General features: G+C 39.2%; 1 protein-coding gene across 4 annotated transcripts in view; it reads right to left on the bottom strand.

Annotated features, from left to right (window-relative positions):
* Positions 1–23,427, bottom strand: part of BLNK (B cell linker) — a 112,074-nt gene that overhangs the window by 22,941 nt on the left and 65,706 nt on the right. For 3 of the 4 annotated variants that reach the window (XM_088129009.1, XM_025164194.2, XM_025164195.2), the window contains 5 exons: positions 18,621–18,686; positions 14,157–14,213; positions 11,152–11,201; positions 7,505–7,542; positions 4,561–4,717 (listed from right to left, as the gene is read on the bottom strand). In XM_088129009.1, coding sequence (XP_087985135.1) covers positions 4,561–4,717; positions 7,505–7,542; positions 11,152–11,201; positions 14,157–14,213; positions 18,621–18,686 — 368 coding nt within the window. The remainder of the gene's footprint in view (positions 1–4,560; positions 4,718–7,504; positions 7,543–11,151; positions 11,202–14,156; positions 14,214–18,620; positions 18,687–23,427) is intronic. The other variant, XM_025164196.2, reaches the window with a different exon arrangement.

The raw sequence follows: 23,427 nt of genomic DNA, 5'->3' as shown, positions 1-23,427 counted from the left end.
GCTGTATTTCCTTGAAATGTAATGCTACTAAACTGTCACATGCTCCATGGCACTAACTCCCACGTAAATTTGTTTTGGACTGCAACATCATGATTTTTCTAGAGGAAGTCTCTACATCAAATTGAATGATGGTTATATGCAACAGCAGAGTGAATTTTTTTCTGCAAAGTCCTTGAAACTGCACTAAGATGGCTCATTTTCAATTGTGAAACTCAGTGGAGCTTGTGGGTGGGTTATTCAGTTGACAGAATACCTATCTTATAATGCCTGAGCCTTCTGGCTCCCGGACTTCAGCTCTGCCAAGAGGAATGGGACTTTCGTTTGTTTTTTGCAAGATGAAGTAAGGACACAGATTGGGGTTGGGCAAATTGAAAGCAAATGTTTTTACTTCTCTTTTCTATGGAATAGCGATGATGGGATTTTTCCTATTGTATGATCTATGGGGGTTTGGAGGAAGTAATTAGGCTCCTTGTTTTTCGCATGTTGATGCTGGTGGCTTTGAAGATGATCAAGCTGTTTCTTTCAGGGTCTGGGGAGTGGAAACTGTGGTCTCTGTCTCCATACTGAATGAGATTAGTTTCATTAGAGATGTTAAGTATCTTGAGTTTCCTATTCTTTTGCACCTGCAATTTGACTTAAGAACATCAGATTATTCAAGGCTATATCTAATTATCACAGTAAAGCTCCTTCAAACACCACTTATGTTGCTTGATTTAGACAATGGGTAACACGCTTTATCAAAGCCCCCCAGAAAGTTTTGCAGGGATATCTTAAACTATCCTTATGATGCTATTGTACAACAAAAACACAAGTTACTTTGCTGGAATTATATATAATATACTATCAGCTACATACATTGTTTGACAAGTTGATATTGTAATGATTCTTCCAAGTAATGAAATGTGATTCATAAATATCTGACTCAGGCCAGTCAGTTTTAATTAAGCCACACCACTGAAAGAATCAATTGCTTAAAATATATTCCATTAAATAAGTGGAATATATTACATAATATCAAAATATACCTGAGTTTTTAATTATGGTTTAATTCAAGTTTCATCTCTTAACAGTAAGTACCAAAAATCCAATACATAATGACCACCTTAAATCTATTTGTGTCATTGAGAAAGTAGTCATATCATCAGCCTATATTGAATCATTGATAATTTGGAATTAGAAAAAAGCTGGAAAATATTGTTCCTATTATGTTGTTTAAAGACAAGGTGAACAGAAAGGGACCAATTATTTTTTGCTCTAGGTATATTTTGCTTTAGGTATTTTCCCAACCACCCAATCACTGAAGCCCGCCTGAACCCATAATTCAGAATTTTATACTAAATGAAATTCAGTATAATACTAAATAATATGAATTCAGTCATTTAGATAAAAGCAATTTCATTAACAATATTGGAGGCTCATCATTGCTCCATCCAAAGCTATCTTAAGCATTTCAGGAAAAAAAGAGAGCATAAATCATGGTTATTTTTTTTTAAAGAAACAGTCCTCAAGGACAATTGTATCTTTGGGAACACTGTATTTGGTTTGAGACTATACCTATTTGGCTGGGGCAAAACTAAAACTTAGCATAGAAGTGGTCAATTTTTTCCAGGGTCAGGGGCCTTAACTTGTCCCCCTCCCCCAACCAGCTGGAAGGCCAGAAGTGTTATCTCCAGAATGGTGGTGACACCACATGAATGGTGAGTTGTAACTTTTGGAATGCTTTTAAGTGTACCAATAGAAGAGAATACATGTCACACCACATGGACAGACTTAACCATAGTTTCAACTGGGAAACTGTCAGCATCTTAGACCAAGCTAAATCTAAAAATGTGAGGAAATTCCTGGAAGCCTGGTATTCAGACAAGTCAGCCATCAACAGGCACATAGAGATAAACAACATCTACACACTATTCAAAAGAGACAATAAAAAGGAAACAAAAAGACCAGAACACTTCTTTGCCAGCAATCATCATCCAAATAAACAGAGATTAACACCAGACAAACAATCAAGCAGTAAACAATACCCTAATCAAGGAACTACTAAGGGGGGGGGATACCCCCACCAACACTGACAGGGCAAGCTACTGAATATAAACAGAGAGCAAACCCCACTCCATTCTAGCACTGAAGATGTTACCTAGCCGGGTAATGAAACGTTTGCAAGAAAACAACCAAGCTCAGAGAACCCCAAGGACTCCACTGCTTTTATGTGTTTCTTGGTGGGGAGATGAGGGTAGGGATGAGAAAGAGAGCCTCTAGGAGGCAAATTGCCCCATTTCCACCCTTAAAAACTTAGCACACCAATTCACATTGTTGAATTAAAGTGATTCAAATGCCAAATTTCAGCATCACAGTTATAAGCCATGGAGGTGAGAATGGAGAAAGTTTAAGGTAGAAGTGGACATGATTTGCCTCCCAGTTTCATTTTCACTCTTATTATTATTTTTAATTCAGAAGCTATGTCACTGAAAATTGGAAATTTTGCCACCAAATTTCATGGTGATATTTTAAGATGTTGTGAAGAAGAATGTAGATTGGGGGCCAAGCTTGGTATGTCTCAACTTAGAAGATAAGCTCCTTTTTAATAACATTGTTTCCAAGTTCTTTGTAACAATAAAATCTTTGGTTCTCATCCCTTGTTTTGCTCTCTCTCAGACACCAAATGAGCCGCCAACAGAATAATGATTCTCTTGAGATAGGTTTGTTAGTTCCTTGTCTGTCATGAAAATCCATGTTGAACTGATAATTAATCTAGTAATTAAAAGATTAGATTAGTAGCTAATCTTTTCAACCATGGACTAAACAGGGAGTATGAAAAGCTATATGAATAGAAACAGATAGTCCTCACTTACTGACTGCTCGTTCAGCAACCATTTGAAGTTACAACAGTGCTGAAAAAAGGAAATTTACAACCAGTCCTCAAAGTTGCAGCCATCACAGTGGTCACATGATTGCCATTTGCAACCTTCACAGCTGGCTTCCGCCAAGCAAGGTCAAAGGGGAACCCAGCAGAAAGTCACAAGTCATGGCCACGTGATATTGTGCCTTACGGCTTGCATTGATTTGCTTAACAACTGTAGCTGGAACTGGCTACATCAGTTAGTGGCAGAGTTGCCAGTCCCAATTGCAGTCGGTAAATTGAGGACTATCTGTAGACATAATTTGTTTGGCTTTCCACAATCCTTTTGACAAAGTCTCTATCCAGGGACCTGTATGTTTGAAAAAAGTTAAGGTGGTGGCCCATATAAAAAAGGGCAGGTCTTCAACTGCTCTGTTACAGCCTCCATCTTGACTTTTTCTATACCCCTCCCCACTACAGACCCCTGTATTTCTAACCAGAGGGTCCATGGTATTATTGGAGTGAGATGATAACTCTTTTTATTGACTGGAAATTGATCAACAGAGAATGTAAGTTCCTGGGCAGTTGTCATAAGTAAGGGACATTATATGAGGTCTCGTGGGATTATTTAATCTGTTCATAAATAATCTGAGGCTAGGATAATCAGTGAAAAAGATTAATTTGCAGGTAGTATAACAAAATGAAATTCTAATGGGATGAGAAGAGATTCAAGCAAATGCACTATACGTTGGAGCTCACGAATGCTAAACTACAGGTAAGGCCTGAATGGCAGTGATTAGGTAGGGGAAAAGATCATTGGAGTGAAAACTAAGAGCTGATTTAGAGCAGATTTAAAAAAGCACTCCTTCAGACATACAATGGACGTACACTTGCGTTGCACTAAGATATAGTTTTGACAACTGTAGTGATGGTCTTCAGGAGGCTGACTTCATTTGAGTGACATTGGGAGGGGAGGAGCTTAACTGGAGCATTCATCTGGTCATTTTCCACAGTACTAGAAGATTGGAAGTAGTGGTAGCATAAACCATAGGTCCCAGAGGATTAAACAAATTCACAATAGCTAGATGGCAGCTTCTAATAGAGAAGCAATATAAATAACAGAAGCTGGAAAAGCAGAGCATGATAGGACTGTTGTTTTTAAAAATGAGAACTTCCAGAAGCAGCTATGAGATCACCAAAGAAGCAGAATGATTCACTGGATGAACTTTTCATTTAATCCACCAGTGTTTTATCACATGCTAATGGCAACAGGAAACAGATCATCCTGCTCACACCAGTTCTAATAAGGAGACAAAGAAGATTGGGTATGACTTTTTTCAAGAGGGGGCTGTTTGCCCTGACCCATCCACATGGACAGAACCCCATCCAAAGTATCATTTAAAGTTATCAGCAGTTGTCATTCTTGGCAGTAGAATCAATTTAAAAATATGAGGCCAAGAATTTTTTTTGCATTTTAGGTTTCTTACATGCTCCTGATAGGTTATTGGCTTCAATGGATCAAAAACCATAAAAAAAAATGGACATAGGTAAAAGTATGTCTGAGTGTGAATGTGTGCACGCTCTCAAATGGATGTTCTGCCTCTGGACCTCCCAGAATCTTAAAAAGCTCCTGCCTCCATTTGAAACTCTTCTGCTGCTTTAAATTCCATTATCATCAGTTTTGATCTTGAGAAACAGGAGTGTGGACGTGATGCACATACCTGCATATACTCCCCTCGGGCACAAGAGCGCTACTGGAAGCTTCTTCTGGTCATGTTCACTCGGAGGAGGCTCATAGCTGTCATCGCAGTTCTCTTCGGTGGGAACCACATACATCTCAGAATCGGAGTGGTGGTCTGGATTTTCATAATCGCTGTCCTAGAAGCAGAATATTGCTGAATTTCTTAGGAAACTGTAAAATGCAACTTTTAAAAATGATTCATGTGGTAGATCGCAGCAGAGAGCAAGGCTATATGAGGAAGGAGGGGTGCATTCCAGGAAGGGAAAGGAGACAAAAGACAACACAGGCTGGAGGGGGAGTGTGGGAAGCAAAAGAGGTTCAAGATAGCCACTCCCTAGAATCTCCCAGGGTATATCCACTAGTTGCTGCAGTAGTATAGATTTAGTCTGGCAAGATTCTGTCTATATGGTGTAGGCAAATAAAGGAACTGAACTCAACTGGACTGTTTCACCGTTGTTCTTGGGCTGGACCTGACAATTCAATATATTATGAGCTCTGAAGTTCAACATCTAAAAGAATCCCTTATTTTAATGACCTCCAAACATGTGAGCTATTACCTAAAGTCTCATAATTCTGTGGCATACACGTAGATTTATGATTCTGATTGTAATGTGTAATCATCATTTTTAGATGTGAATGGTCTATCATAGTTTAATTGTGTGTCAGGCCACTGCATCTATCTCCTAGATGGTAGGATGCTAGCAAAAGTATTTTGGCTTACAAGATAATTTTTACAATAGAGATCATGGCTTTCATACAGTAGCATGAGCCTGCTAGGGATAAAGCTGGGCATTAGTGGGGTTGTAGCATGCTGGTCAAAATGTGTCCAAGCCGACTGGCACTGCCCCTACTATTAGATAAGAACGATGACTTTGGCACAGTATGACTAACCTGGTGTATGTCCTCTCTATCTTACTAAAAAGCATTCTGTGTAAGACTGGATTGGTAAAGCTATAATGGGTATCAGAGGTTAATACCTATGGGCCCATCAACCATCATGGCATATGGAACTCTGTGACTTAGAATATAAGAGGAGTAAAGAGCTTGAATTAATGAATGGAAGAAAAGAAAGAAGGTATGTTGTGGTCTGTGAAACTAAGGGGAAGAGTGTAACACATCTGAATAAAGGTAGTCTGATATTGTAAAATGGAGTTGATGAATGTATGCAGGGAAGTGAGGATATTGGTTTAATGATGAATGAAAGGGCTAAAATGTATGTCAGAAAGTATAAATTGATATTATTTTACAGCTGCCTATGAAAGTAGGAATCCATAAGTTGATGATAGCTGCATGATGGTAATAGGAGCTGTGATAGTGGAAGAACCAGAGATGAGTGTGAATGAATGTGATCTGGATAAAACAAAATTCTGCTAGGTAACATGAATGAATGGATGGGAACAAAATGAGAGATACTGTGAGAGTGATTTGGCCATCAAAGAACAAAGGAATGAGAATGGTGACTTTTTGAGGAATACGTGCTTAGAAAAAGGTCTTTTTTCAATTCATGGTTTAAGTATGCCTATTTGTGCATCACATGGAAAAGGAGTGAATTGACAAGCATGACTGATTTGATTGTTTACGAGGAAAGATGAATCAGTGAAGGAAACAAAAATGTTATGAAGGTCTGAATGTGGGACAGACCATTATTTGGTAATGTCAGCAGTGGATCTTGGAAAAATGGACATGGAAGAAAAAGGAAAAAATGGGAAAAAAACTGAGTAACTGCAGGAAGAAAAATTATGAATCCCATATGAAAAAGTATTACAAGTCAGATGAACCTCCCACCAAAATGAAGAGAAGGATGAAATGGAAGAGGCTATGAAGAAAAGGAACTTGTATAAAAGAATGATAGTATAGAGATGTTAGAAGCATCAGGGCTTGATGAAATCAGTCCTGGCTACTGATAGTTACTTACTGAGCAGCTGGCAACATACCACAGAACTCACCAGACACCCACATTAAAGACAGGGCTTTGGCTTACAATGGTCCAGTTATTGTTTCTCAAACTAACCCACATCACAGAACTGTAAGGATTATATTGGAGAGAGAAGCTGTTTTATGTTGCCCTAATATTCTGAGAATAATAAAGAATAAAAAGAAAATAGAAAGGAGGAAACAGGAAGGAAGGAAGGAAGGAAGGAAGGAAGGAAGGAAGGAAGGAAGGAAGGAAGGAAGGAAGGAAGGAAGGAAGGAAGGAAGGAAGGAAGGACCGACCTTGCTTCTCTTCCTCCTTGATGAAGCCAATAAGATTAGCTGCAGACCAAAGATCTATGGCACTGAATTCACTGCAGCTAACTAGATGTGAAATAGCATTGCAGAAGTGCCATTTAATATGGGATGTTAAATGGAACCATGATTAATTGCCATAAGAATGTTTGATCTTCTATTGGCTCTGGCTGAGATGACATTTGATGCTCTGATTTCCATGCGAACTTCAGTTCCAGCTGCCTTTATTGCAAGCATTTAGGTACTGATATGTAAGGGTGACCAAATACACATAAAAATATGGACAAACTTTTTTTAAAAAAAGAGCTTCTGCCCTTCAAAACTGTGTGATTTGTAGACTTTGTAGATGGATGAATGCATGGATGAACAGATAGACAGACAGACATGACTTAGAGCAATTTTCTTACAGCAGCAGATGCCTGGAAATTTTGGGGAGCCCAACACATCTGGAAGACTCAAGTTAGGAAAAGCTGATATAGACGGAAAAATTCATACAATTTATGGCTGTGTACATGCAATGTTTGAATTACACAGGGGCACTTGTGAAGGCAGGGGAATAAAAAACGTCAGGATGGTAGCTGCAACCTCACACTGAAACCCTGCCTCTTTTTTTATGTGTGACTCATAGTTACAGCTGCCATCTCTGTTTTGACTGCCCTTGCTGATGCTCTGGATATATGTGTGACGAATAAACTTACGAAGTCATCTGACCACTGTTCTTCTTCTTCTGTATGGTCTAAAATAAAAATTAGAATTGGTTTGTTAGTTTAAATATTTAAACAGTTGTGAGCAAGATGTCCAAGATACTCCACCTAACAAAAGTTCCCATCTGAACTATGATACAGTTCTATAATAAAGTTGGGATTACAGAAATATTCAATCAGTATTTATATCAGTATACAGTGGTACCTCTAGTTACGAACTTAATCCGTTCCGTGACTCTGGTTGCAACTCGAGTTGGTCTCAAGTCGAGGTAAAGTTTCCCATAAGGTTCAATGTAAATACGGTTAATCCGTTCTGCCCTCCGAATTTGGTCGCACCACGAGGCAAATTTTCCCATAAGGTTCAATGTAAATACGGCTAATCCACCCTCTGAATTTGGTCACATCCCGAGGTAAATTTCCCCCATAAGGTTCAATGTAAATACGGCTAAACAGTTCTGAAACATATGCATTTTATTTTTAAACCTCAAAAACATGAAAAAAAGTACAGTACAGCACAGTATGAAGAGGGAGAATGGGGTGGGGAGGCAGTTATTGTTTGGAGGGAGAGTCCCCCTCCAAAGGGACATCAGGGAGATCTCCTTCAGGGGTTTCCTCTCTTCTTTGCCTCTTAGCTGCAGGCTCAGTTCTGGGGAAAAACCTGTCTAAAGTCAGTTGCCAGCCTGCTCTGCATTTTCTTTGGAGCCATGCTGACAAGCACACCAAAAACCTTCCAAACGCCACAAAACACACCACAAGCCTCACCGAACGTCTCCTTGTTACCGCGATCTTGCCCACAGGAAGCCGCGACCGCGTGGCAGCAGGGAAAATGGCCGCGGATCCGGTTCGTAACTCGAGGCGGAGTTCGCAAGTAGAGGTAAATTTTTGGGGCCGGAGCTGGTCGTATCTCGAAAAATTCGTAAGGAGGGGCGTTTGTAACTAGAGGTACCACTGTATATGGCAAAACCAGATAGATTGGACCCAGTCACATTTAGGGACACACTAAAACATGATTAACTTAAGCCATATGGATTTCAACTGATTAGGGTCAGAAAGATTAATGTTGGATCCCACCCACTGAAATTAGTGAAACTAAATTACACAGTTAAATGGTTGGCAGTAAACTCTTTAAGGATTATTCTTCTTCTGGATTGTATTCCTTTTTAATATAGAGGGTGTACCAAAAGTTAGGCCCTATAGACAATGCGTTATATGAATTACATTAAATATCTGAAGTGGCTGCCATTCTCTTCTAAACTTACTTGTTTGACATATGACCTTTGAGCACTCCTAAGTACAGTAACATTTTCTCTGGAATAGATTGATTGATTGATTGATTGATTGATTGATTGATTGATTGATTGAGATTGGCCTATGAGGTCTGACTTTTGATAAACCTGTATGTTTTTTTTTAAAATCAAAGTTCCAGTTAGGATAAACAAATCAAATATTTTTTAATTATACTGAATGTTAGGGTAATCTGGGTGGGGTGAGATTTGATAATCAAGTTTTACTGCATCTACAATCTTTGTATTTATGGGAAAATATTTCCTCTTCTCTCTCATTTCTGGTCAGTTCTCATATGTCTAGTGGGATCTTTGTAGGGTTGAAATATTCCTGCAGATACATTTAATGTTAGAAATTGATGTTTTACTTTGTTGCGTGTCAGCCTCCTATTTAACTGTTTAATTTTTAAAATGTTATTTAACAAATCAGGAGCTAGGAGGAGAACTCTAGTCCCCCATCCCCAAGGAAGTCCACAAGGAGAATAAAAAAAAAATCAAAATGGTGACATACAAAGAGAGAGGGTAGGGCTTAAATCATGGCTGCCATCTTGAGTTTTTTGACTTCCCTTGCAGACATCCCTACTAATCCCTATTATATATACTTAAGGATCATGGACATGTAGACAGGCATCTGCTCCCTGATCCATGCAGAATTTGGCCTGCTGTATAAGGAAAACAAAAGAAACACAACCACAACCATGAAGTGGTTACATTGATGGTTGTTGTATTATCTCAGCTACCGGTTATTATTTTGCGTTCCTTGTTGGTTTTTAATCACTGCTAGCTGCCCAGAGTCGCTTTGATGAGATAGGTGGCCATATAAAATAAATAAAATTAAATAAAATTAAAAAATTAAGTCTGAGCTAGGATATGAGCAAAATAACTTCCTGCAAGTTGATTTTAGGAGTGTTTGTTCAAAAGTGTGAATAGAACTTTTTCCTTGTGGAAATCTATTTGCCATCCATCCATCCATCCATCCATCCATCCATCCATCCATCCATCCATCCATAGCTAGTCTGGTGTAGTAGTTAAGGCATTAGGCTAGAATCTGGGAGCCTGGAGTTCTAGTCTCACTTTAGGCAGGAAGCCAGCTGGGTGACCTTGGGCCAGTCACTCTCCCTCAGCCCTAGGAAGCAGGCAAGGGCAAACCACTTCTGAAATCTTGCAAACAAAACTGCAGGGACTAGCCCAGGCAATCACCAGGAGTCAACACTGACTCAAAGGCACACGTGCATACACACATGCACCCATCCACCCACCCACCCACTACTTCAATTGCTAGATTATAGAGATGTTGGCCATAGCCAATTACCATTTGAAGAACAAAACTGCATATACTCCATGGCCTACCCTAAACGTAGTTGGCTTCCTTCTGCAATGTGCGGAAGGAAGCTGCCCACTGTCACTCTTGAAGAAAAATCAAACTGTTAGGCCAGATGGAATGAGAAGATACCAACTTGTCCTTTCATCTTTCAAAAATGTCAAATTATTTATTTATGGTCCCAGGCCCATAAAGCCCTTGTTCTTCAGAAAGGGAAGTGTGTTGGGTGAGCCGTGGTCACAATGGCTGCCTGCCGCTTCATCTGCAACCCTGATTTCCTGTTGTACAAATAATACCAAATAATGTGTGGGAAACTAAAACAAGTGTTCTTACAAGCACAAGTGACAAGCAGAGATGTTCTCTGGGCAAATATTCTTGTTACCTGCAAAATGTTCTGTAGGACAAATGAGAACCTAGAGACAGGATCTTGCGTGTTACCTAGGAAAACTAGGACTGAGACAGAATTTCATTATAAAGGATCTTCAAAGTGGATCTTCCTTTAATCACTCCCTATGCAGAGTAGGCTTTTCTGCTGAGCTTCACCAATGGTGCTTTGAAGTAGTCCTCCAAGATGTAGCTAAACAAATATTGCAGGTAATTATCTGCTTGTTAGGACATGAATTTCAAGCTGATGCAACTTTCTGTGGTTTACTCTAGTTTCTAAAAGTGGAGAAAGTTACCCTGCTTTCTTTGTGGTGCTGTAGGATATGTATGACCAACAGGACATTTAGGATAAGTATGGACTGAAGACATTCTTACTAGGTAGCATATTCTGTATTCACTGAGAGACTTTACCTTAGCAAGTGGGAAATAATTCTTTTGTGTAACTCCCATATCACTGAGAAAACATTTACACATTCCAGTCACGTAGCTCAGCTGACAGGCACAACTCAGGAAAAACGAGGGAGTGTCTTCCACACTAACTGATGGGATGCTTGCATGCACACACACACGCGTCTTGAATCCTAAACCCATGATTTACATGACTGCATCAATTCTAAGACCTAATAATAGTGTGAATAGTGTCAAGTCCATACCTGGAACGTAATCAATGGGGGGTATGCTTGGTGGTGGTTTACTTGTTAACCTGTAGAAAAAAAGTGTCATTTTTCATTTTGTATATAATTGTGGGATGGCCACAGGTGGCACCAGAGCAAGAACTACAGCAACTACAGAAAGCCAGTAGCAAAAGACTCACACGGCTGACAAGAACGCCAAGGAGACTAAGCAAGACAAACACAATGCAAAGGAATCTTGGCTTTCAGTCAGTTCTGGAAAAAAATATGTATATTCAGACATGGCTACTTCTGCAGAAAAGACAATTAACAGACAATTGCAGGTGTAAGATGTGCAGGTTGCTGGTTAGTTATAAAGCTATAGGATGTAATCTATGCAATGCAAAATAGACCATGGACCTTATGTTTTTAACAGGATGTGGTATTATTGGCTTCAGAATTTCTTGCTATTTTAAAACAGGAACGGATCCTTCATTTCAATCAATATTGGGTAGTTGAAAAAAGGCTTATTGCCTTGTTTTCTAATTGTACTGAGCTTCAGAAAGACTGAGAGCCAATTCTGATTCCTTCCATCATGAAAAATGCTACTGATTTATGCAAATGTGATCAGAGGAGGACCTCGGGTCATAAGCTATTTTAACTGAAATAGCCTGCTTAAGTGGATGGAACTCCTTCAAGATGAGTACTGAATAAATCATTGAGCATACTGGACCCCATAACTTAGATATGCAGCATGCAAAAGTTACAAACTTTGGTGTTTTCTTTGGGCCAAGAAACAAATGATTGGTGAGATCATGGCTTCCTAGCCAAGATTGTTCCATCTCTTCCCAGAAAACCTCATTCCATGATTCTTAAATTACATTTTCAGCAGTTCCCATTGTAAACAATCTTGTCTGGTCTTGAAAAAGCTAAGAAGGTCATATAGGAGTATGGGAGACCACAAGGAACCTCCAAGGTAGGTGACACTGGTAAATTATTTCAAAGGTTAAAAAATAATAACTAGTAATTGTATATTAATTTTAATAACAATTATTATCAGAGCAGGTGGCAGCACCTAGCTGACCTTAAAGAAAACTAAACAGGGTCAGACCTAGTCAATTTTGGGGTGGGAGAAATAAGAGGCTTCCACCAGGAAGTCCCACGGAAGAGCAAGAAGAATGGCTGGGCTGGGAAACTGAAAAAACAACATCCCAAGAGGAGACGATGGCTTTTCCCCCCTTATTGTTGCAAAGATAAAAAACTAAACCCAAATGAAGAAAGAACATATCCATGGAGTCACTGAAATTCAATCTTCCCTCAGGGAAGCTTTTACCTTGCACCTTTATTTCTACCGACGTTATTCACTACCTTGAGCATGTCAGATGGGAAGAAAGGGAATGGTTCTGAAACACATTTACAAAGTGCTTTTCAAAGTGTCCTCGGGCACAGGGAGAGTGATGCCAAGAGCCTAAGGCACCAGGAAACCAATAAAAAACCTTCTCATTTTGCCCTCCTCCTCGTGAGCTTCATTCTGCCAGAGCTAAATAGAAGCTCATTATGTAGAATACAAGAAAGATGATTACTGGGTCAGCAAAGTATTTTTGACATTGTCTGCATCCTCCAGATGCAGAGAAATCTATTTGAAAGCAGCATCTGAAGTCAAAGCCAAGAAAGAATGGACATTGAGCTAAGTCTATGCCTATGAGGAAATCATTCTAATTAATTAATTTAGACTACTAAAACTGCCAGAATTTGAATCCAAACTACTACATGAACGCCAAAAACAACTCTTCTTTTAAATAGGAGTCCTCCTGGAAAGCACTTCTAAGATTGGGTGGGGGGAAGGGGGGCTTTTTTTTTTTTTTGCTGTTGGGGAGGACTGCCCTTTCCAACTTTTTCCCCCCCGCCTCTAACAACTACAAGGATTGTGGCTGGTGGTCCCGTGTGAAAAATAGGGCCACCAAAACCCAGCAATTTTGCCGTAGTATTTCAGCAGTGAAATCTGGGAGTTCTCTGGAAGCAGCAAAAATCTGGCTGGGGGGAGGTGTCTGTGCACTGCTTGCCCCTTTCCTACAGTGTGTTAAGCTACTTGGCAATTCTGAATACCTCTTATCTGGGAATAAATTCCATCAAACTCCACAAGGTTTACTTCTGTGTAGATGTAAATACCATCACTGGGCTGTTAACCAAGTTTAGGGAAGGCAAACTTCCCAATTCTTCCTCTCCCTTAAAGTTGTCCCCCCTTTTAAAAGTTCCTGTGGAAGGCTGGAGAGTTAGGGTTGGATATTGTGTGCAAATTGCAGGGAGAAACTTGATGGATGTTCATACTCAATTTCAGTCCATTCTTGGCCCACCCAACTACATCCTACACCTCATGAGGGTGGTCCCTGACAACCTGGAATGTATCACTGCAGAAATCAGACTGGTTAGAATTTGTACTTCTTCATTACACCTTAAGAGACATAATCTTTTATCTACGGAGCTTAGCATACACTGGAAGAATTCCTTGATCACCACATTGGATTTCTATATAAATTTGAGACTGGCCAATTACTTCTAGAGATGGGGTTGGCCTTTACCAAGTATTTAATGCCTTTTGAGCTATTTGCTGATTTTAGAAAATACTTGCAGGTCCCCACATTCTCCCCTCATGCCATGGGGAGGTGTGCCCAACTGGAGTTTTCTGCAGCATGTGCTGAATCAGATCTGCTTATAAAAACATGTTTTTAAGCACTACATCATACGTTCCCAGCATGCATCATATAATAAGTACCACATGAGGTGGTCCTTTGATGAGATTAATATTCTAGACCTCTGTTTCTGCACTTGCAGGAAAAGGACACAGAAAGCTAGATGGATTAGCTACAGCAAGAGCTTATGGATGGATTTGATGAAAGGGAAGGAAGAGAGAAAGTCATGCTTCTAATCCTTGCTTAGTAAGTGTGGGCTGGAGCCCATGCAGCGAATGCAAACATCAGCACACTGAAAGCAGGCAACAGGACTTCATGCTAAACAATCAGTGCTTGTGCAATGCTAAATTCTCATACCGATCCCATGTATTTTTCCCAGTTTTGCATATTAAGGCCACTTGCTCATTTTGGAACCTAAACATTGACAGGAGAGAAGGAATCAACAAAACAGTGTTTCTCAAGTAGGCTAGGTTTGTTTGCTTATGAAGGTTGTAATAAATGGAATTGCCTAAGACATGCACACCACCAATATTTTTGTAGAATTATCTCAAAAGCATCCAAGAGCTTAATGCTCACTTAATGCCACATTCACTTGGGGGAAGTTTTTGTTGCTTCAGTTGGAAGCTGCAAGAAGACTCCTTCCACTGCCTTTTTAAAAACTCAAGTGAAGTTTGGCAGTTGAATGAAATAAGGGACAAACTCCTTTGAGTGTTTCCCTCATATATATGAACTTTAAGATTGCAGCCAATGAATGCTTAGAGTCATGTACCCTTGTGACAATCACTGACTTTCATGAGCTTGGCCATAAAGAAGAGCGTTGCTGGCTGATTAGGAAAAATAAACTTGGCTTGATTTGGACTTCAACAGTAGCTTACTCTTAAGAAATCAGGAGATACCTAAAAGGTTCAATGGTATCAATGTCAGGTGATAAAGGAGCAGGAATAAATTATATACGAAGAATGATGCCTGTCTTGCTAACCCTTATTATAATAACCTGATCATATGCTGTATGATGTTTTCAGCTACCCAAGAGAATCTTAACCATCAATTAGAGTTTCAGTATTATCAGGAGCTCTCTAGATGCAGATATTCCATGTTATATCGCCAGTTCCCCTTTTGTGTTCAGCTCTATTACAATTTATTGTCTTCCTTTTAATGCTGCTTCCTCTTTCTTTACATGCTTCAACTCATTTCTCTGACTTGGCTGAGCCTAGGAAAGTATCTGTGCATTTTCAGGGTGTGAGGTACTGCTGGGGTTCACAGATGGAATGGTCAAGACATGGTGATTCATTCTGGGGATTTAAGGGGCAGTTGCCACAGCCAAAGTTTATCTTCCTTCTTCCCTCCTCTTCTTTCAAAAGTCGAAGTCTTTGGGTTGGGCACTGAATTGCAGTCGGTTTGGATACATTTCCTGCAGGCTTTAGATCTTAACTGCAAATTGCTTTTGCAACTGCTGATCTTTAAGATGTCATTCTATTGAGAGAGGGCTAGTCATACAGTTTTTAAAATGTGCTCATTAACCAGTCAAACTTCTGAAGCCTGAGAATGTTGCCATATTACCAGTAGGACTCTGATGTCTTTTACATTTTGCCTAGAAGACAAAAACATCAAGTACAGCTTCTCTTATCACTTTACCAGTGAAGCCACTCCATCTTGTCCTTGGCTGCAGGAAGAAAAATATAGTGAACCAGCCTTGTCACCCCCTCCCCAACCCACCCTTGTCTCGCAAGGCGATCCCATTGTGAAAGAGCTATGCTGATGCCTTCTTGTTTCTGATATTATTTTTGCATTGTTCCTCTGTTTTGAGTCAATATCTCAACTCTCTTTTGCTGTTTACCAAATGACAGGCACCTGCTTAGCCAACACCTGAACTAATAACCTGAGAATAGCTTTTGCATCAAAGCCACTACACAAGTAGAGAGTTAGAACTGCAGCAAAACTCAGGCTAATTAGAGTTAGTATGCTGTTGCAGGTCAGATGTTGGAACAAAAAACAGGGGACAATTTTGACCACATTCTTGGCCAGATTGTGAGAACCATGGGACCTTTGGCATCTTTCCACAAGGCAACAATTCCTCAAATGCCCAACCTTTGGGGGGGGAGGGTTATATCTACTGAGCAAGGTCATTATATCTGGAGTGGGGAATCTTTTTCCTGTCAAGCACAACCTTCTCTCAGAGATAATCCCATTGAGGCCTATTTGATAAGTTGAGTCAAAGCAAGCAGTGGATGGGCCAAAGACAAACATAAGGATATCTTTCCTATCTCCCTTCCTCCTTTTCATCCCTTCTCTGTTCCTTCCTACACAACAGGGTGCAGGGAAGGAATAGGGTGGACCTTATCAAAGGGCTGAACTGATCTCTTTGCATCGGGAATCAGAGATTAGGTTGAGAGTTGCAGATTTTCCTGCATTAGTATCCCTTTTCTCTCAAACAGCTGTGTGTTACAGATGAGCAGGACAAACAGAACACCTCTCACATGCAAACATTTCACAACATGTCCTAATCACTGCCAGGAGAAACCATTTTGGGGCTGGCTATCACTGTCTTCGGACAGACATGAATCCTCATTTTCTCATTAAAACCCTGGGAAACAAATTGTCCTGCTTGGCAACTGGCCTTGAAAAAAGTCCCCTGAATCACAAGAGACATGATAGGACTGCGGAGTGCTTCATCTCCAAAAGGTGCTTTGGAGTGTGCAAAATACAAGACCGCATGCCTCTTTCCCAGGAATGCATTTCAAAGCAGTTTTTTTGGTCAAATTTGAAGCACCACAGAATCCTAAGAAGCATTTTTAAAAAGTTCAATTACTGCAGAAGGCAGAGGAGAGTTATTGGAATCCCACAGATAAGAGGGTCTGCAGAGTGCATTTAGACCACAGGAACCCTCCTTGTCCCCAAGTTAGAGCCAAGGGGAAGCAGAGGTCTTCACTAAAGGTGTGAGAGGCAGGTTTGGGCTTTGCAAAGGAAAATAGTAATTTCTGAAGGGAAGTATGAACTAATCAGAAAGGATTCTTGTTCTGGAGTACTCTTCTGTAGATAATCTATATTTAGGCAACTCTTTCAAGGATAAATATAGACTTAAAAGTATACACAGCAGATGTGGTTGTGGAAAATGGCTTTAGAAAAACTGCTGTAAGATCTCTGAAGGAGGGAAAACAATTGTGTTTGCTTTGCTTTATCATGCCCGATGCAACAGAAGCAGACAAGTTGATATTATGCCATTGGAGTAGGTAGGTGGCAGCTTAAATGCAGATGTTGAAACTTTGTCCATTAAGAGAACGTTCTGCAATAACTGAGACAGAAATTCAGACCTTCAGAGATGGTTTTGGACATGTTTGGGTATTTTAACATTTTAAAATGTTAACATATGTTAACATTTTGAAATGTTAACATATCTGTAAACATTTTAAATCACTGGTCTGAAATGCTCACCTTCATGTAGGCTGCAGTGTAGAGATGGGCTGGACTCAGGTTAAATCATGGCTCGTTTAACCATGAATGATTGAATAAGCCAGAACTTATTCAATGGGTTCAAACAATCTGCCAATTCTAAATCAACAGACTACTTGGCTTAATAGGTGAATAATGTCCTGTGAAAGTGGCACCTTGTATCCCAGATGATTTCCTGGTCTGTACAGGTCAGGTCCCTCATGCTACGACTGCAGTGGGTGGATTTTGCTATTCTGCCATGTTGCCTCTAAAAGCAGGGGGTGGGGGTAGGGTTTGCTGTGGGGATGAATATCAGCCATTCTTACTTAGGGGAAAAGAGAAAAAATGTGTTTGGAGATAACATCTGAAAAGATGGTCAAGTTTTGCCTGTTCTTTCTTGTCACTCAGAATCTAAATGTCCATGGGGAGGGGGCAAGTGATGAAACGTGCACCGTGACACTGCTAATATATACTTGCCAGCATTATCATGACACACACAAATAAAGGGCAGAACTTGTATTGGGACATCCTGATGCACGTTTCATCATTTTGGCCTCATCATGGCTGGCTGCAGATATCTGTGACTCAGACTGCAGATGTTAACTTTGTCCCACCATTCACACTGGAAGCCACTGAAGACAGAAGCAATTATTTTCTGTACAGCATAGTCTTTTCATCCAGCTGAACTAGGGGGTATGAAATCTGAATGTGACAAGAACAGAAAGTAACAGTCATATATATTACCTAGTTAAAACTGATCTATGTTATGGTTGAAAGAGCTAGAGGTGAGAGAACATGTGCCTTTCCCCCATTCTCTGTCATTCTCCCACTACAATCCTTCAGATGTTAACTGAACTACAATTGCCAGCAGCCCCACCCAACATAGCTCGCAACATGTGAAGGTTCCATTACTTAGGTGTTTGCTGAGGTTTCTCTAACAGGGCTGATGTCCTTAGTATATGCCTTACCTTTTTCAATATAAACGAATGGCTTCTTAACTCTTGGTGACAATATAGCTGTTAAAATGTTGGAACACAACTTGCAGACATGTGACCAAAACAGATTCTAAACAGTTGGCTGGACTGAGACAAGAGGATCAAGAAAAGTCTTTAGCATTTGATGTCCCTATTATAACCAAAAATGTTCCATATACCTAGAGGTAAGCCCAACTGAACAGAGAGAGAACCACCGGATAGATAGATAGATAGATAGATAGATAGATAGATAGATAGATAGATAGATAGATAGATAGATAGATAGATAGATAGACTGACTGACTGACTGACTGACTGACTGACTGACTGACTGACTTGACATAATTACAGAGAATGAGCATCAAAGTCAAAGAGAACAATACTTCCATTGTGTAAATTACTCATGTGTATAACTTACTTTTTGAACTTGCTCATTATTCCACTATCATTTTTCTTGATATCATGCACTATTTTTTGAAGTTGCCTGTATGAAAAATAATGGTAAGAATTACTATCGGATTACACAATTAATTACATTACAATACATATTACATCATCAACAACTAAAATATTAACATTTACCATTGTATTTTAATGTCTTTAAACTACTTACCTTTCTAGTGAAACTATTTATTGGGAGATGTCAATAAACCCAGTGTCATGAAACATATTGTACAATAGTACAAAATCTGTCATTGGACAGAGGACAATGATTCAATTCACATATTGAGGAACTTCCTAGAAAGTTGTAAGAATGCACAATTTCTTATTTAAGTGAATTATTATCATTATCATTATACAATGTCTTATTCCTCCTCCTTCTCCTCTCCCTCCCTATTCTGCCTTCTAATTTACAAGTGTATGTCAAAGACTGTTTTAATGAACTGCAAGCAATAACTGATTAAACTGATATGTTAAATATACTCAAGTCTTACATTACCATGTACTCATACATACATACCCACTGTACTAGAAAACATGAATTGGGTTGTTGACAAAGTATTAAATACTTTCCTTAATTGGAAACAAAATGCATGTGTACTCTTTTTTTGTCTTTTATAACAAAAACCACAATACAAAAGACAGTTGTGGACATCCTTTTACACACATGAAAATACATTTTAACTCTAACATACAGACACTAGGAGTGGATAAGCTAAAAATGGATATTGTAAAAGGACTGGCAACTTCCAAAGTAGGTAATTCAATATGACCTACTTTTGTACCACCTCTCGGTGGTCAGTAAAGGTAAAAACAGCATACCGGATATGCGCTATGTAAAAATAGAAAAATTCTCTCCCCCCACCCCCTGCCGTCACCTAAGAGTGGGATGGAATTCATGTAAAACTTTGTAAAAGAAGTATGTGACAAATATATTCTGTGTGAGAGCTTATGAAAAGGAAGGTGGGCAGAGATTCAATATCATTACCCTTCAGCAACTTACTGCCTTCTACATGCCCTGGACTACCAGCCACACATCTGGATGGTGCCAGGATGGGAAAGGATCAATTACATATAATTTAACAATTTAATATGCTGGTATTAGCAGATAAACTTTAGCTCCATGCCATGAAAACTTAGTAACTACTCTGTTTCAAGCTGGAGTCAACAACATGAGTTGTTCCCACTCTTGTGGATGACTGTAGTTGTTAGGGATGATAATAGTTGTAGTCAAACATATCTGGAGGGCACCAAGTAAAAGAATTCTGATTGAAAGTCTTGGAAATAAAAAAAAATCTATGGTTCTCACTAGACCAGATGAGGATTGGGATAAAGCTATCAGCTTCAGTGTTTGTTCCATTACTGTGGAAAAGAACAAATTTGCTATATTCAGGTGAGAGAGAAACTCCCATGCAGCTGGTATTTATTTTGGTTGGCATGTCTTTTAGTTTTGTATTCAGTAAATAGGTATGCAGGTGAAACTTAAAAAAAAAAAAGGATTATAGTTTATGAACAATGGGTGGAGCTTGCACATTCCAAACAGTTCCAACAAATGCTCTAAAAGTATACTATTGAGATATTACCGATTTTTTTAATTATTCCAAGAATAGAGATATTTGTAGAATCATAAAATGCATTAATTGGAAGGGACCTTATAGATAATCTACTCAGTGTAGGTTCTACTAAACCATCACTGGCAGGTGGCCATTCAACCCTTATATGAAAAACTTCAGTGAAGAGAATCCATCGCTGTTCTAAGGCAAACTCTTCAATGTATCAGCTCTTACCATCAAGAAATTCCTGCTCATATTCAACCTGAATCTCCTTTCTTTATATGACAATTCACCAGTCCTTGTCTTGCCCTTGCTTTCTAAAGAGAACAGGTCCACTCCCTCACAATAGCTTTGTAGATATTTGTAGACCACCACTGTAACTCTCCTCTTCTGGAAGCTTATCCTTTCTGACTCCTTTCACCATTCCTCGTACAGAGTGGTTTCCAGAACTTATCATACTGGTAAGATGTATGTAATGCTTTATTAAGATCTCTTTAACAAGAGCCAGTTTGCTGTAGGAACCAAGAGACCATGAGTTCTATCCCATCTTAGGCACAAAGCCAGCTGAGTGACCTTGGGCCAGTTACTCTCTCTCAGCCCTAAGAAGGAGGCAATGGCAAACCACTTCTGAAAATGCTGCCAAGAAAACTGCAGGGACTAGTCCAGGCGGTTGCCAGGAGTCAACACTAACTCGAAGGCAAACACACAGACAAGATCTCTTTGGTCCATAGGTCCTTGTAACTGATTTTTTTTATGCTGAACTTCAACAAGACAGCAATTTTGTAATTCCCAAATAATATAAATCTATAAACCCAGTGATGGCCAGGTGGTTATGATTACAACTTTGATCATATCACCCTCCAGTCTGAAGGGATCAGAGCACTGAATTCAATATCCTTTTCCGTAGTAACAGTTGACTAGTTTTTTCAAGCTGACAGTACTTAACCATAAAATCCTTGGAATAGTTGTGTGAAGGGATGGTAATGGCTGACCACTGACACTTGGTTTATGTACATTATTGCTGTCAGAAAGTGTTATACAGTATTATACCAGCTTTCCCCAAGTGACCACTGTGTTAGAACTGCAACTCTCAGAATATACACTTCCTTGATTTTCTTAGGAAAAAATCAGGATATTTAAAAAGTAAATAAATAAAAGATTGCTTTCTTCTGACATTTGAAATATTCACAGTATTTACCACAAGGAGGGCAAGTGGATGAGTGCAGGAGCTCCTCTTAGTCCAGTATCAATATCATGGCCCTTCCTCTTAGAAAATAGCTAATACTTTCTATCTGAAGCGAAGGATTCTGGTTTTGGGTGTTTTCCACAAATCTAAATATGTTGAGTAGACTCAATGGATATAGAAAGCTCACCACTGATTCCAGTAAATCTCTACATTTCTAGAGCAGAACCCCTTCCCTTCATGGGAAGGAGTTATTGACATGTACTTTGTACCCCTAAAGGAGGCGTTTCTTCATAAAGCATGTCCTTCTACCAACCTTTAGTTTCTTTGAAGTGCTACCTTTCAACATTTATCTCATGCACTGACTGATTTCGCACAACACAGTAAGCCATTAACCACTATTTACAAACCATAATTGCGGGGTTTGAACACTATCGTAAGTTATAACAAAAGGAATCCCATTTTGTGGTCTGTTATTCTTGTAATCCTGCTGGGATTTGGTTTGATTCCACCCAGTTCCCAAGCAGGAATGTCCATGCTGGGGGACAACTATGTCAAAACGACAGGTGCGTCCAGATAATCAAAGCCCCACCCCTTTTATGTATGTGCAATGCACATGCAGCATGTTAAAAAGGACCAGGGTTTTGATTGCCTGGTCACGCCTACCATTTTGACATTGTTGGCCCACTTATGGGTGCCTCTGTTTTCAACTTCTTCCCTTCATGCTCCTTCCCATATTTATTAAGTTAAGTCTCACAATCAAGGAACTTTAATTATCTAAGATTAAGTTGGCAAGAGTGTAAAAGGATCAACAAATGGAAGCAATTATGATAATATGTATGTTTGTGTGAAATATTAATCTATGGTTAAACTGACCATGATTTACTCAGTCCAATTGTCCGAGTTTGCATAATACACTGAATATACACCAGCCATGTGGCTGTGTTCCCACAGCAGACCAAGCTGAAATGGGGTTGGCCAGTGGTTTAACAGAGGGCCATTATAAAACAGATGTATTAGGAAAAGGAGAAAAAAAAAGGGGATAGTTGTGGTTTTTTTAAAAAAAAGGGGAAAAAAGCTAGTGTCATCCTAGATTATCTGTTTAATTGAATATTTTGATCTACTATGTGTCATCATGTCAATGTCCACTGAGTGACCGCATAGATAGATTTTTTTCCAGGACTAATTGCATATATTTTTGGCTATGCTTGAGACAAATTGAGCCAATTAAAGCTCTTTTCTAATTAAAAGTATTTAGAAATTGAATGAAACCTATTACTTTAAATAACCCTTTTAATCGTGTATTTTTCTAAGAAAAAGAAGTCTTGTCAAAATAGGAATAACAGAATAATCACTTTAAAAATTAGTTCTGCCAGCTTTAACTTGTGACTGAAGACTGACATTTCAAGTGATTAACTACTAGTTTAATTGGCAGAGTTGACAGATTAGAATATGTTTTAATTTTAGCGATATCCTTTTTCTGACTGACTGTTTAATTAGAATAGGGTGTTTTAAAAAATATATTAAAAACAATGCCTTCTGTACAATTATGTAAGGGGGGAAAAGAGAAAGTAATCGTGGAATCCTGTAGAAATCTACTTTTGATCACTGAGTTCTAGAGGGCCTGCTCCTACAGAATCACATATTTGTTTGCAACCTAAATAGAACAACCACAATAAAATTTAATATTTTGATTTTGTTATTACATTTATAAAATATATAGACTGTGTGAGAGACTGTGGAAAGAAGGTGGGGAAGAAGGAGTTAAGTTGATGTGAGAACAGGCAGAGCACAGATATGGAGGCCATGGATGGACGCATTTCAAAGAGACTCCATTTGAACTGAGTCACCATAACTCTGCTTGGGAATTTACTCTTTACATTTTTCAAGATTATGTTTTACCCTGACTAGCATTAAAGATGCCCTTTTTGAAATCCATGTGGTTCTTGCTTCTTTGATTTGCCAGTTATGTGGCCTTGACTGACTGCTTCAATTTAAACAAGCTAAGCAATTTGTGTAATACCATCAGTGCAATACAGTGCAATACA

The sequence above is a fragment of the Python bivittatus genome, unplaced genomic scaffold (genome assembly GCF_059951505.1).
Source record: "Python bivittatus isolate LINGU-HERP-01145 unplaced genomic scaffold, Pbiv_v1 ctg000780_np1212, whole genome shotgun sequence".
Lineage (NCBI taxonomy): Eukaryota > Metazoa > Chordata > Lepidosauria > Squamata > Pythonidae > Python > Python bivittatus.
Note: the sequence above shows the minus strand (reverse complement) of the source record. Positions and strands in the feature narration are given on the sequence as shown.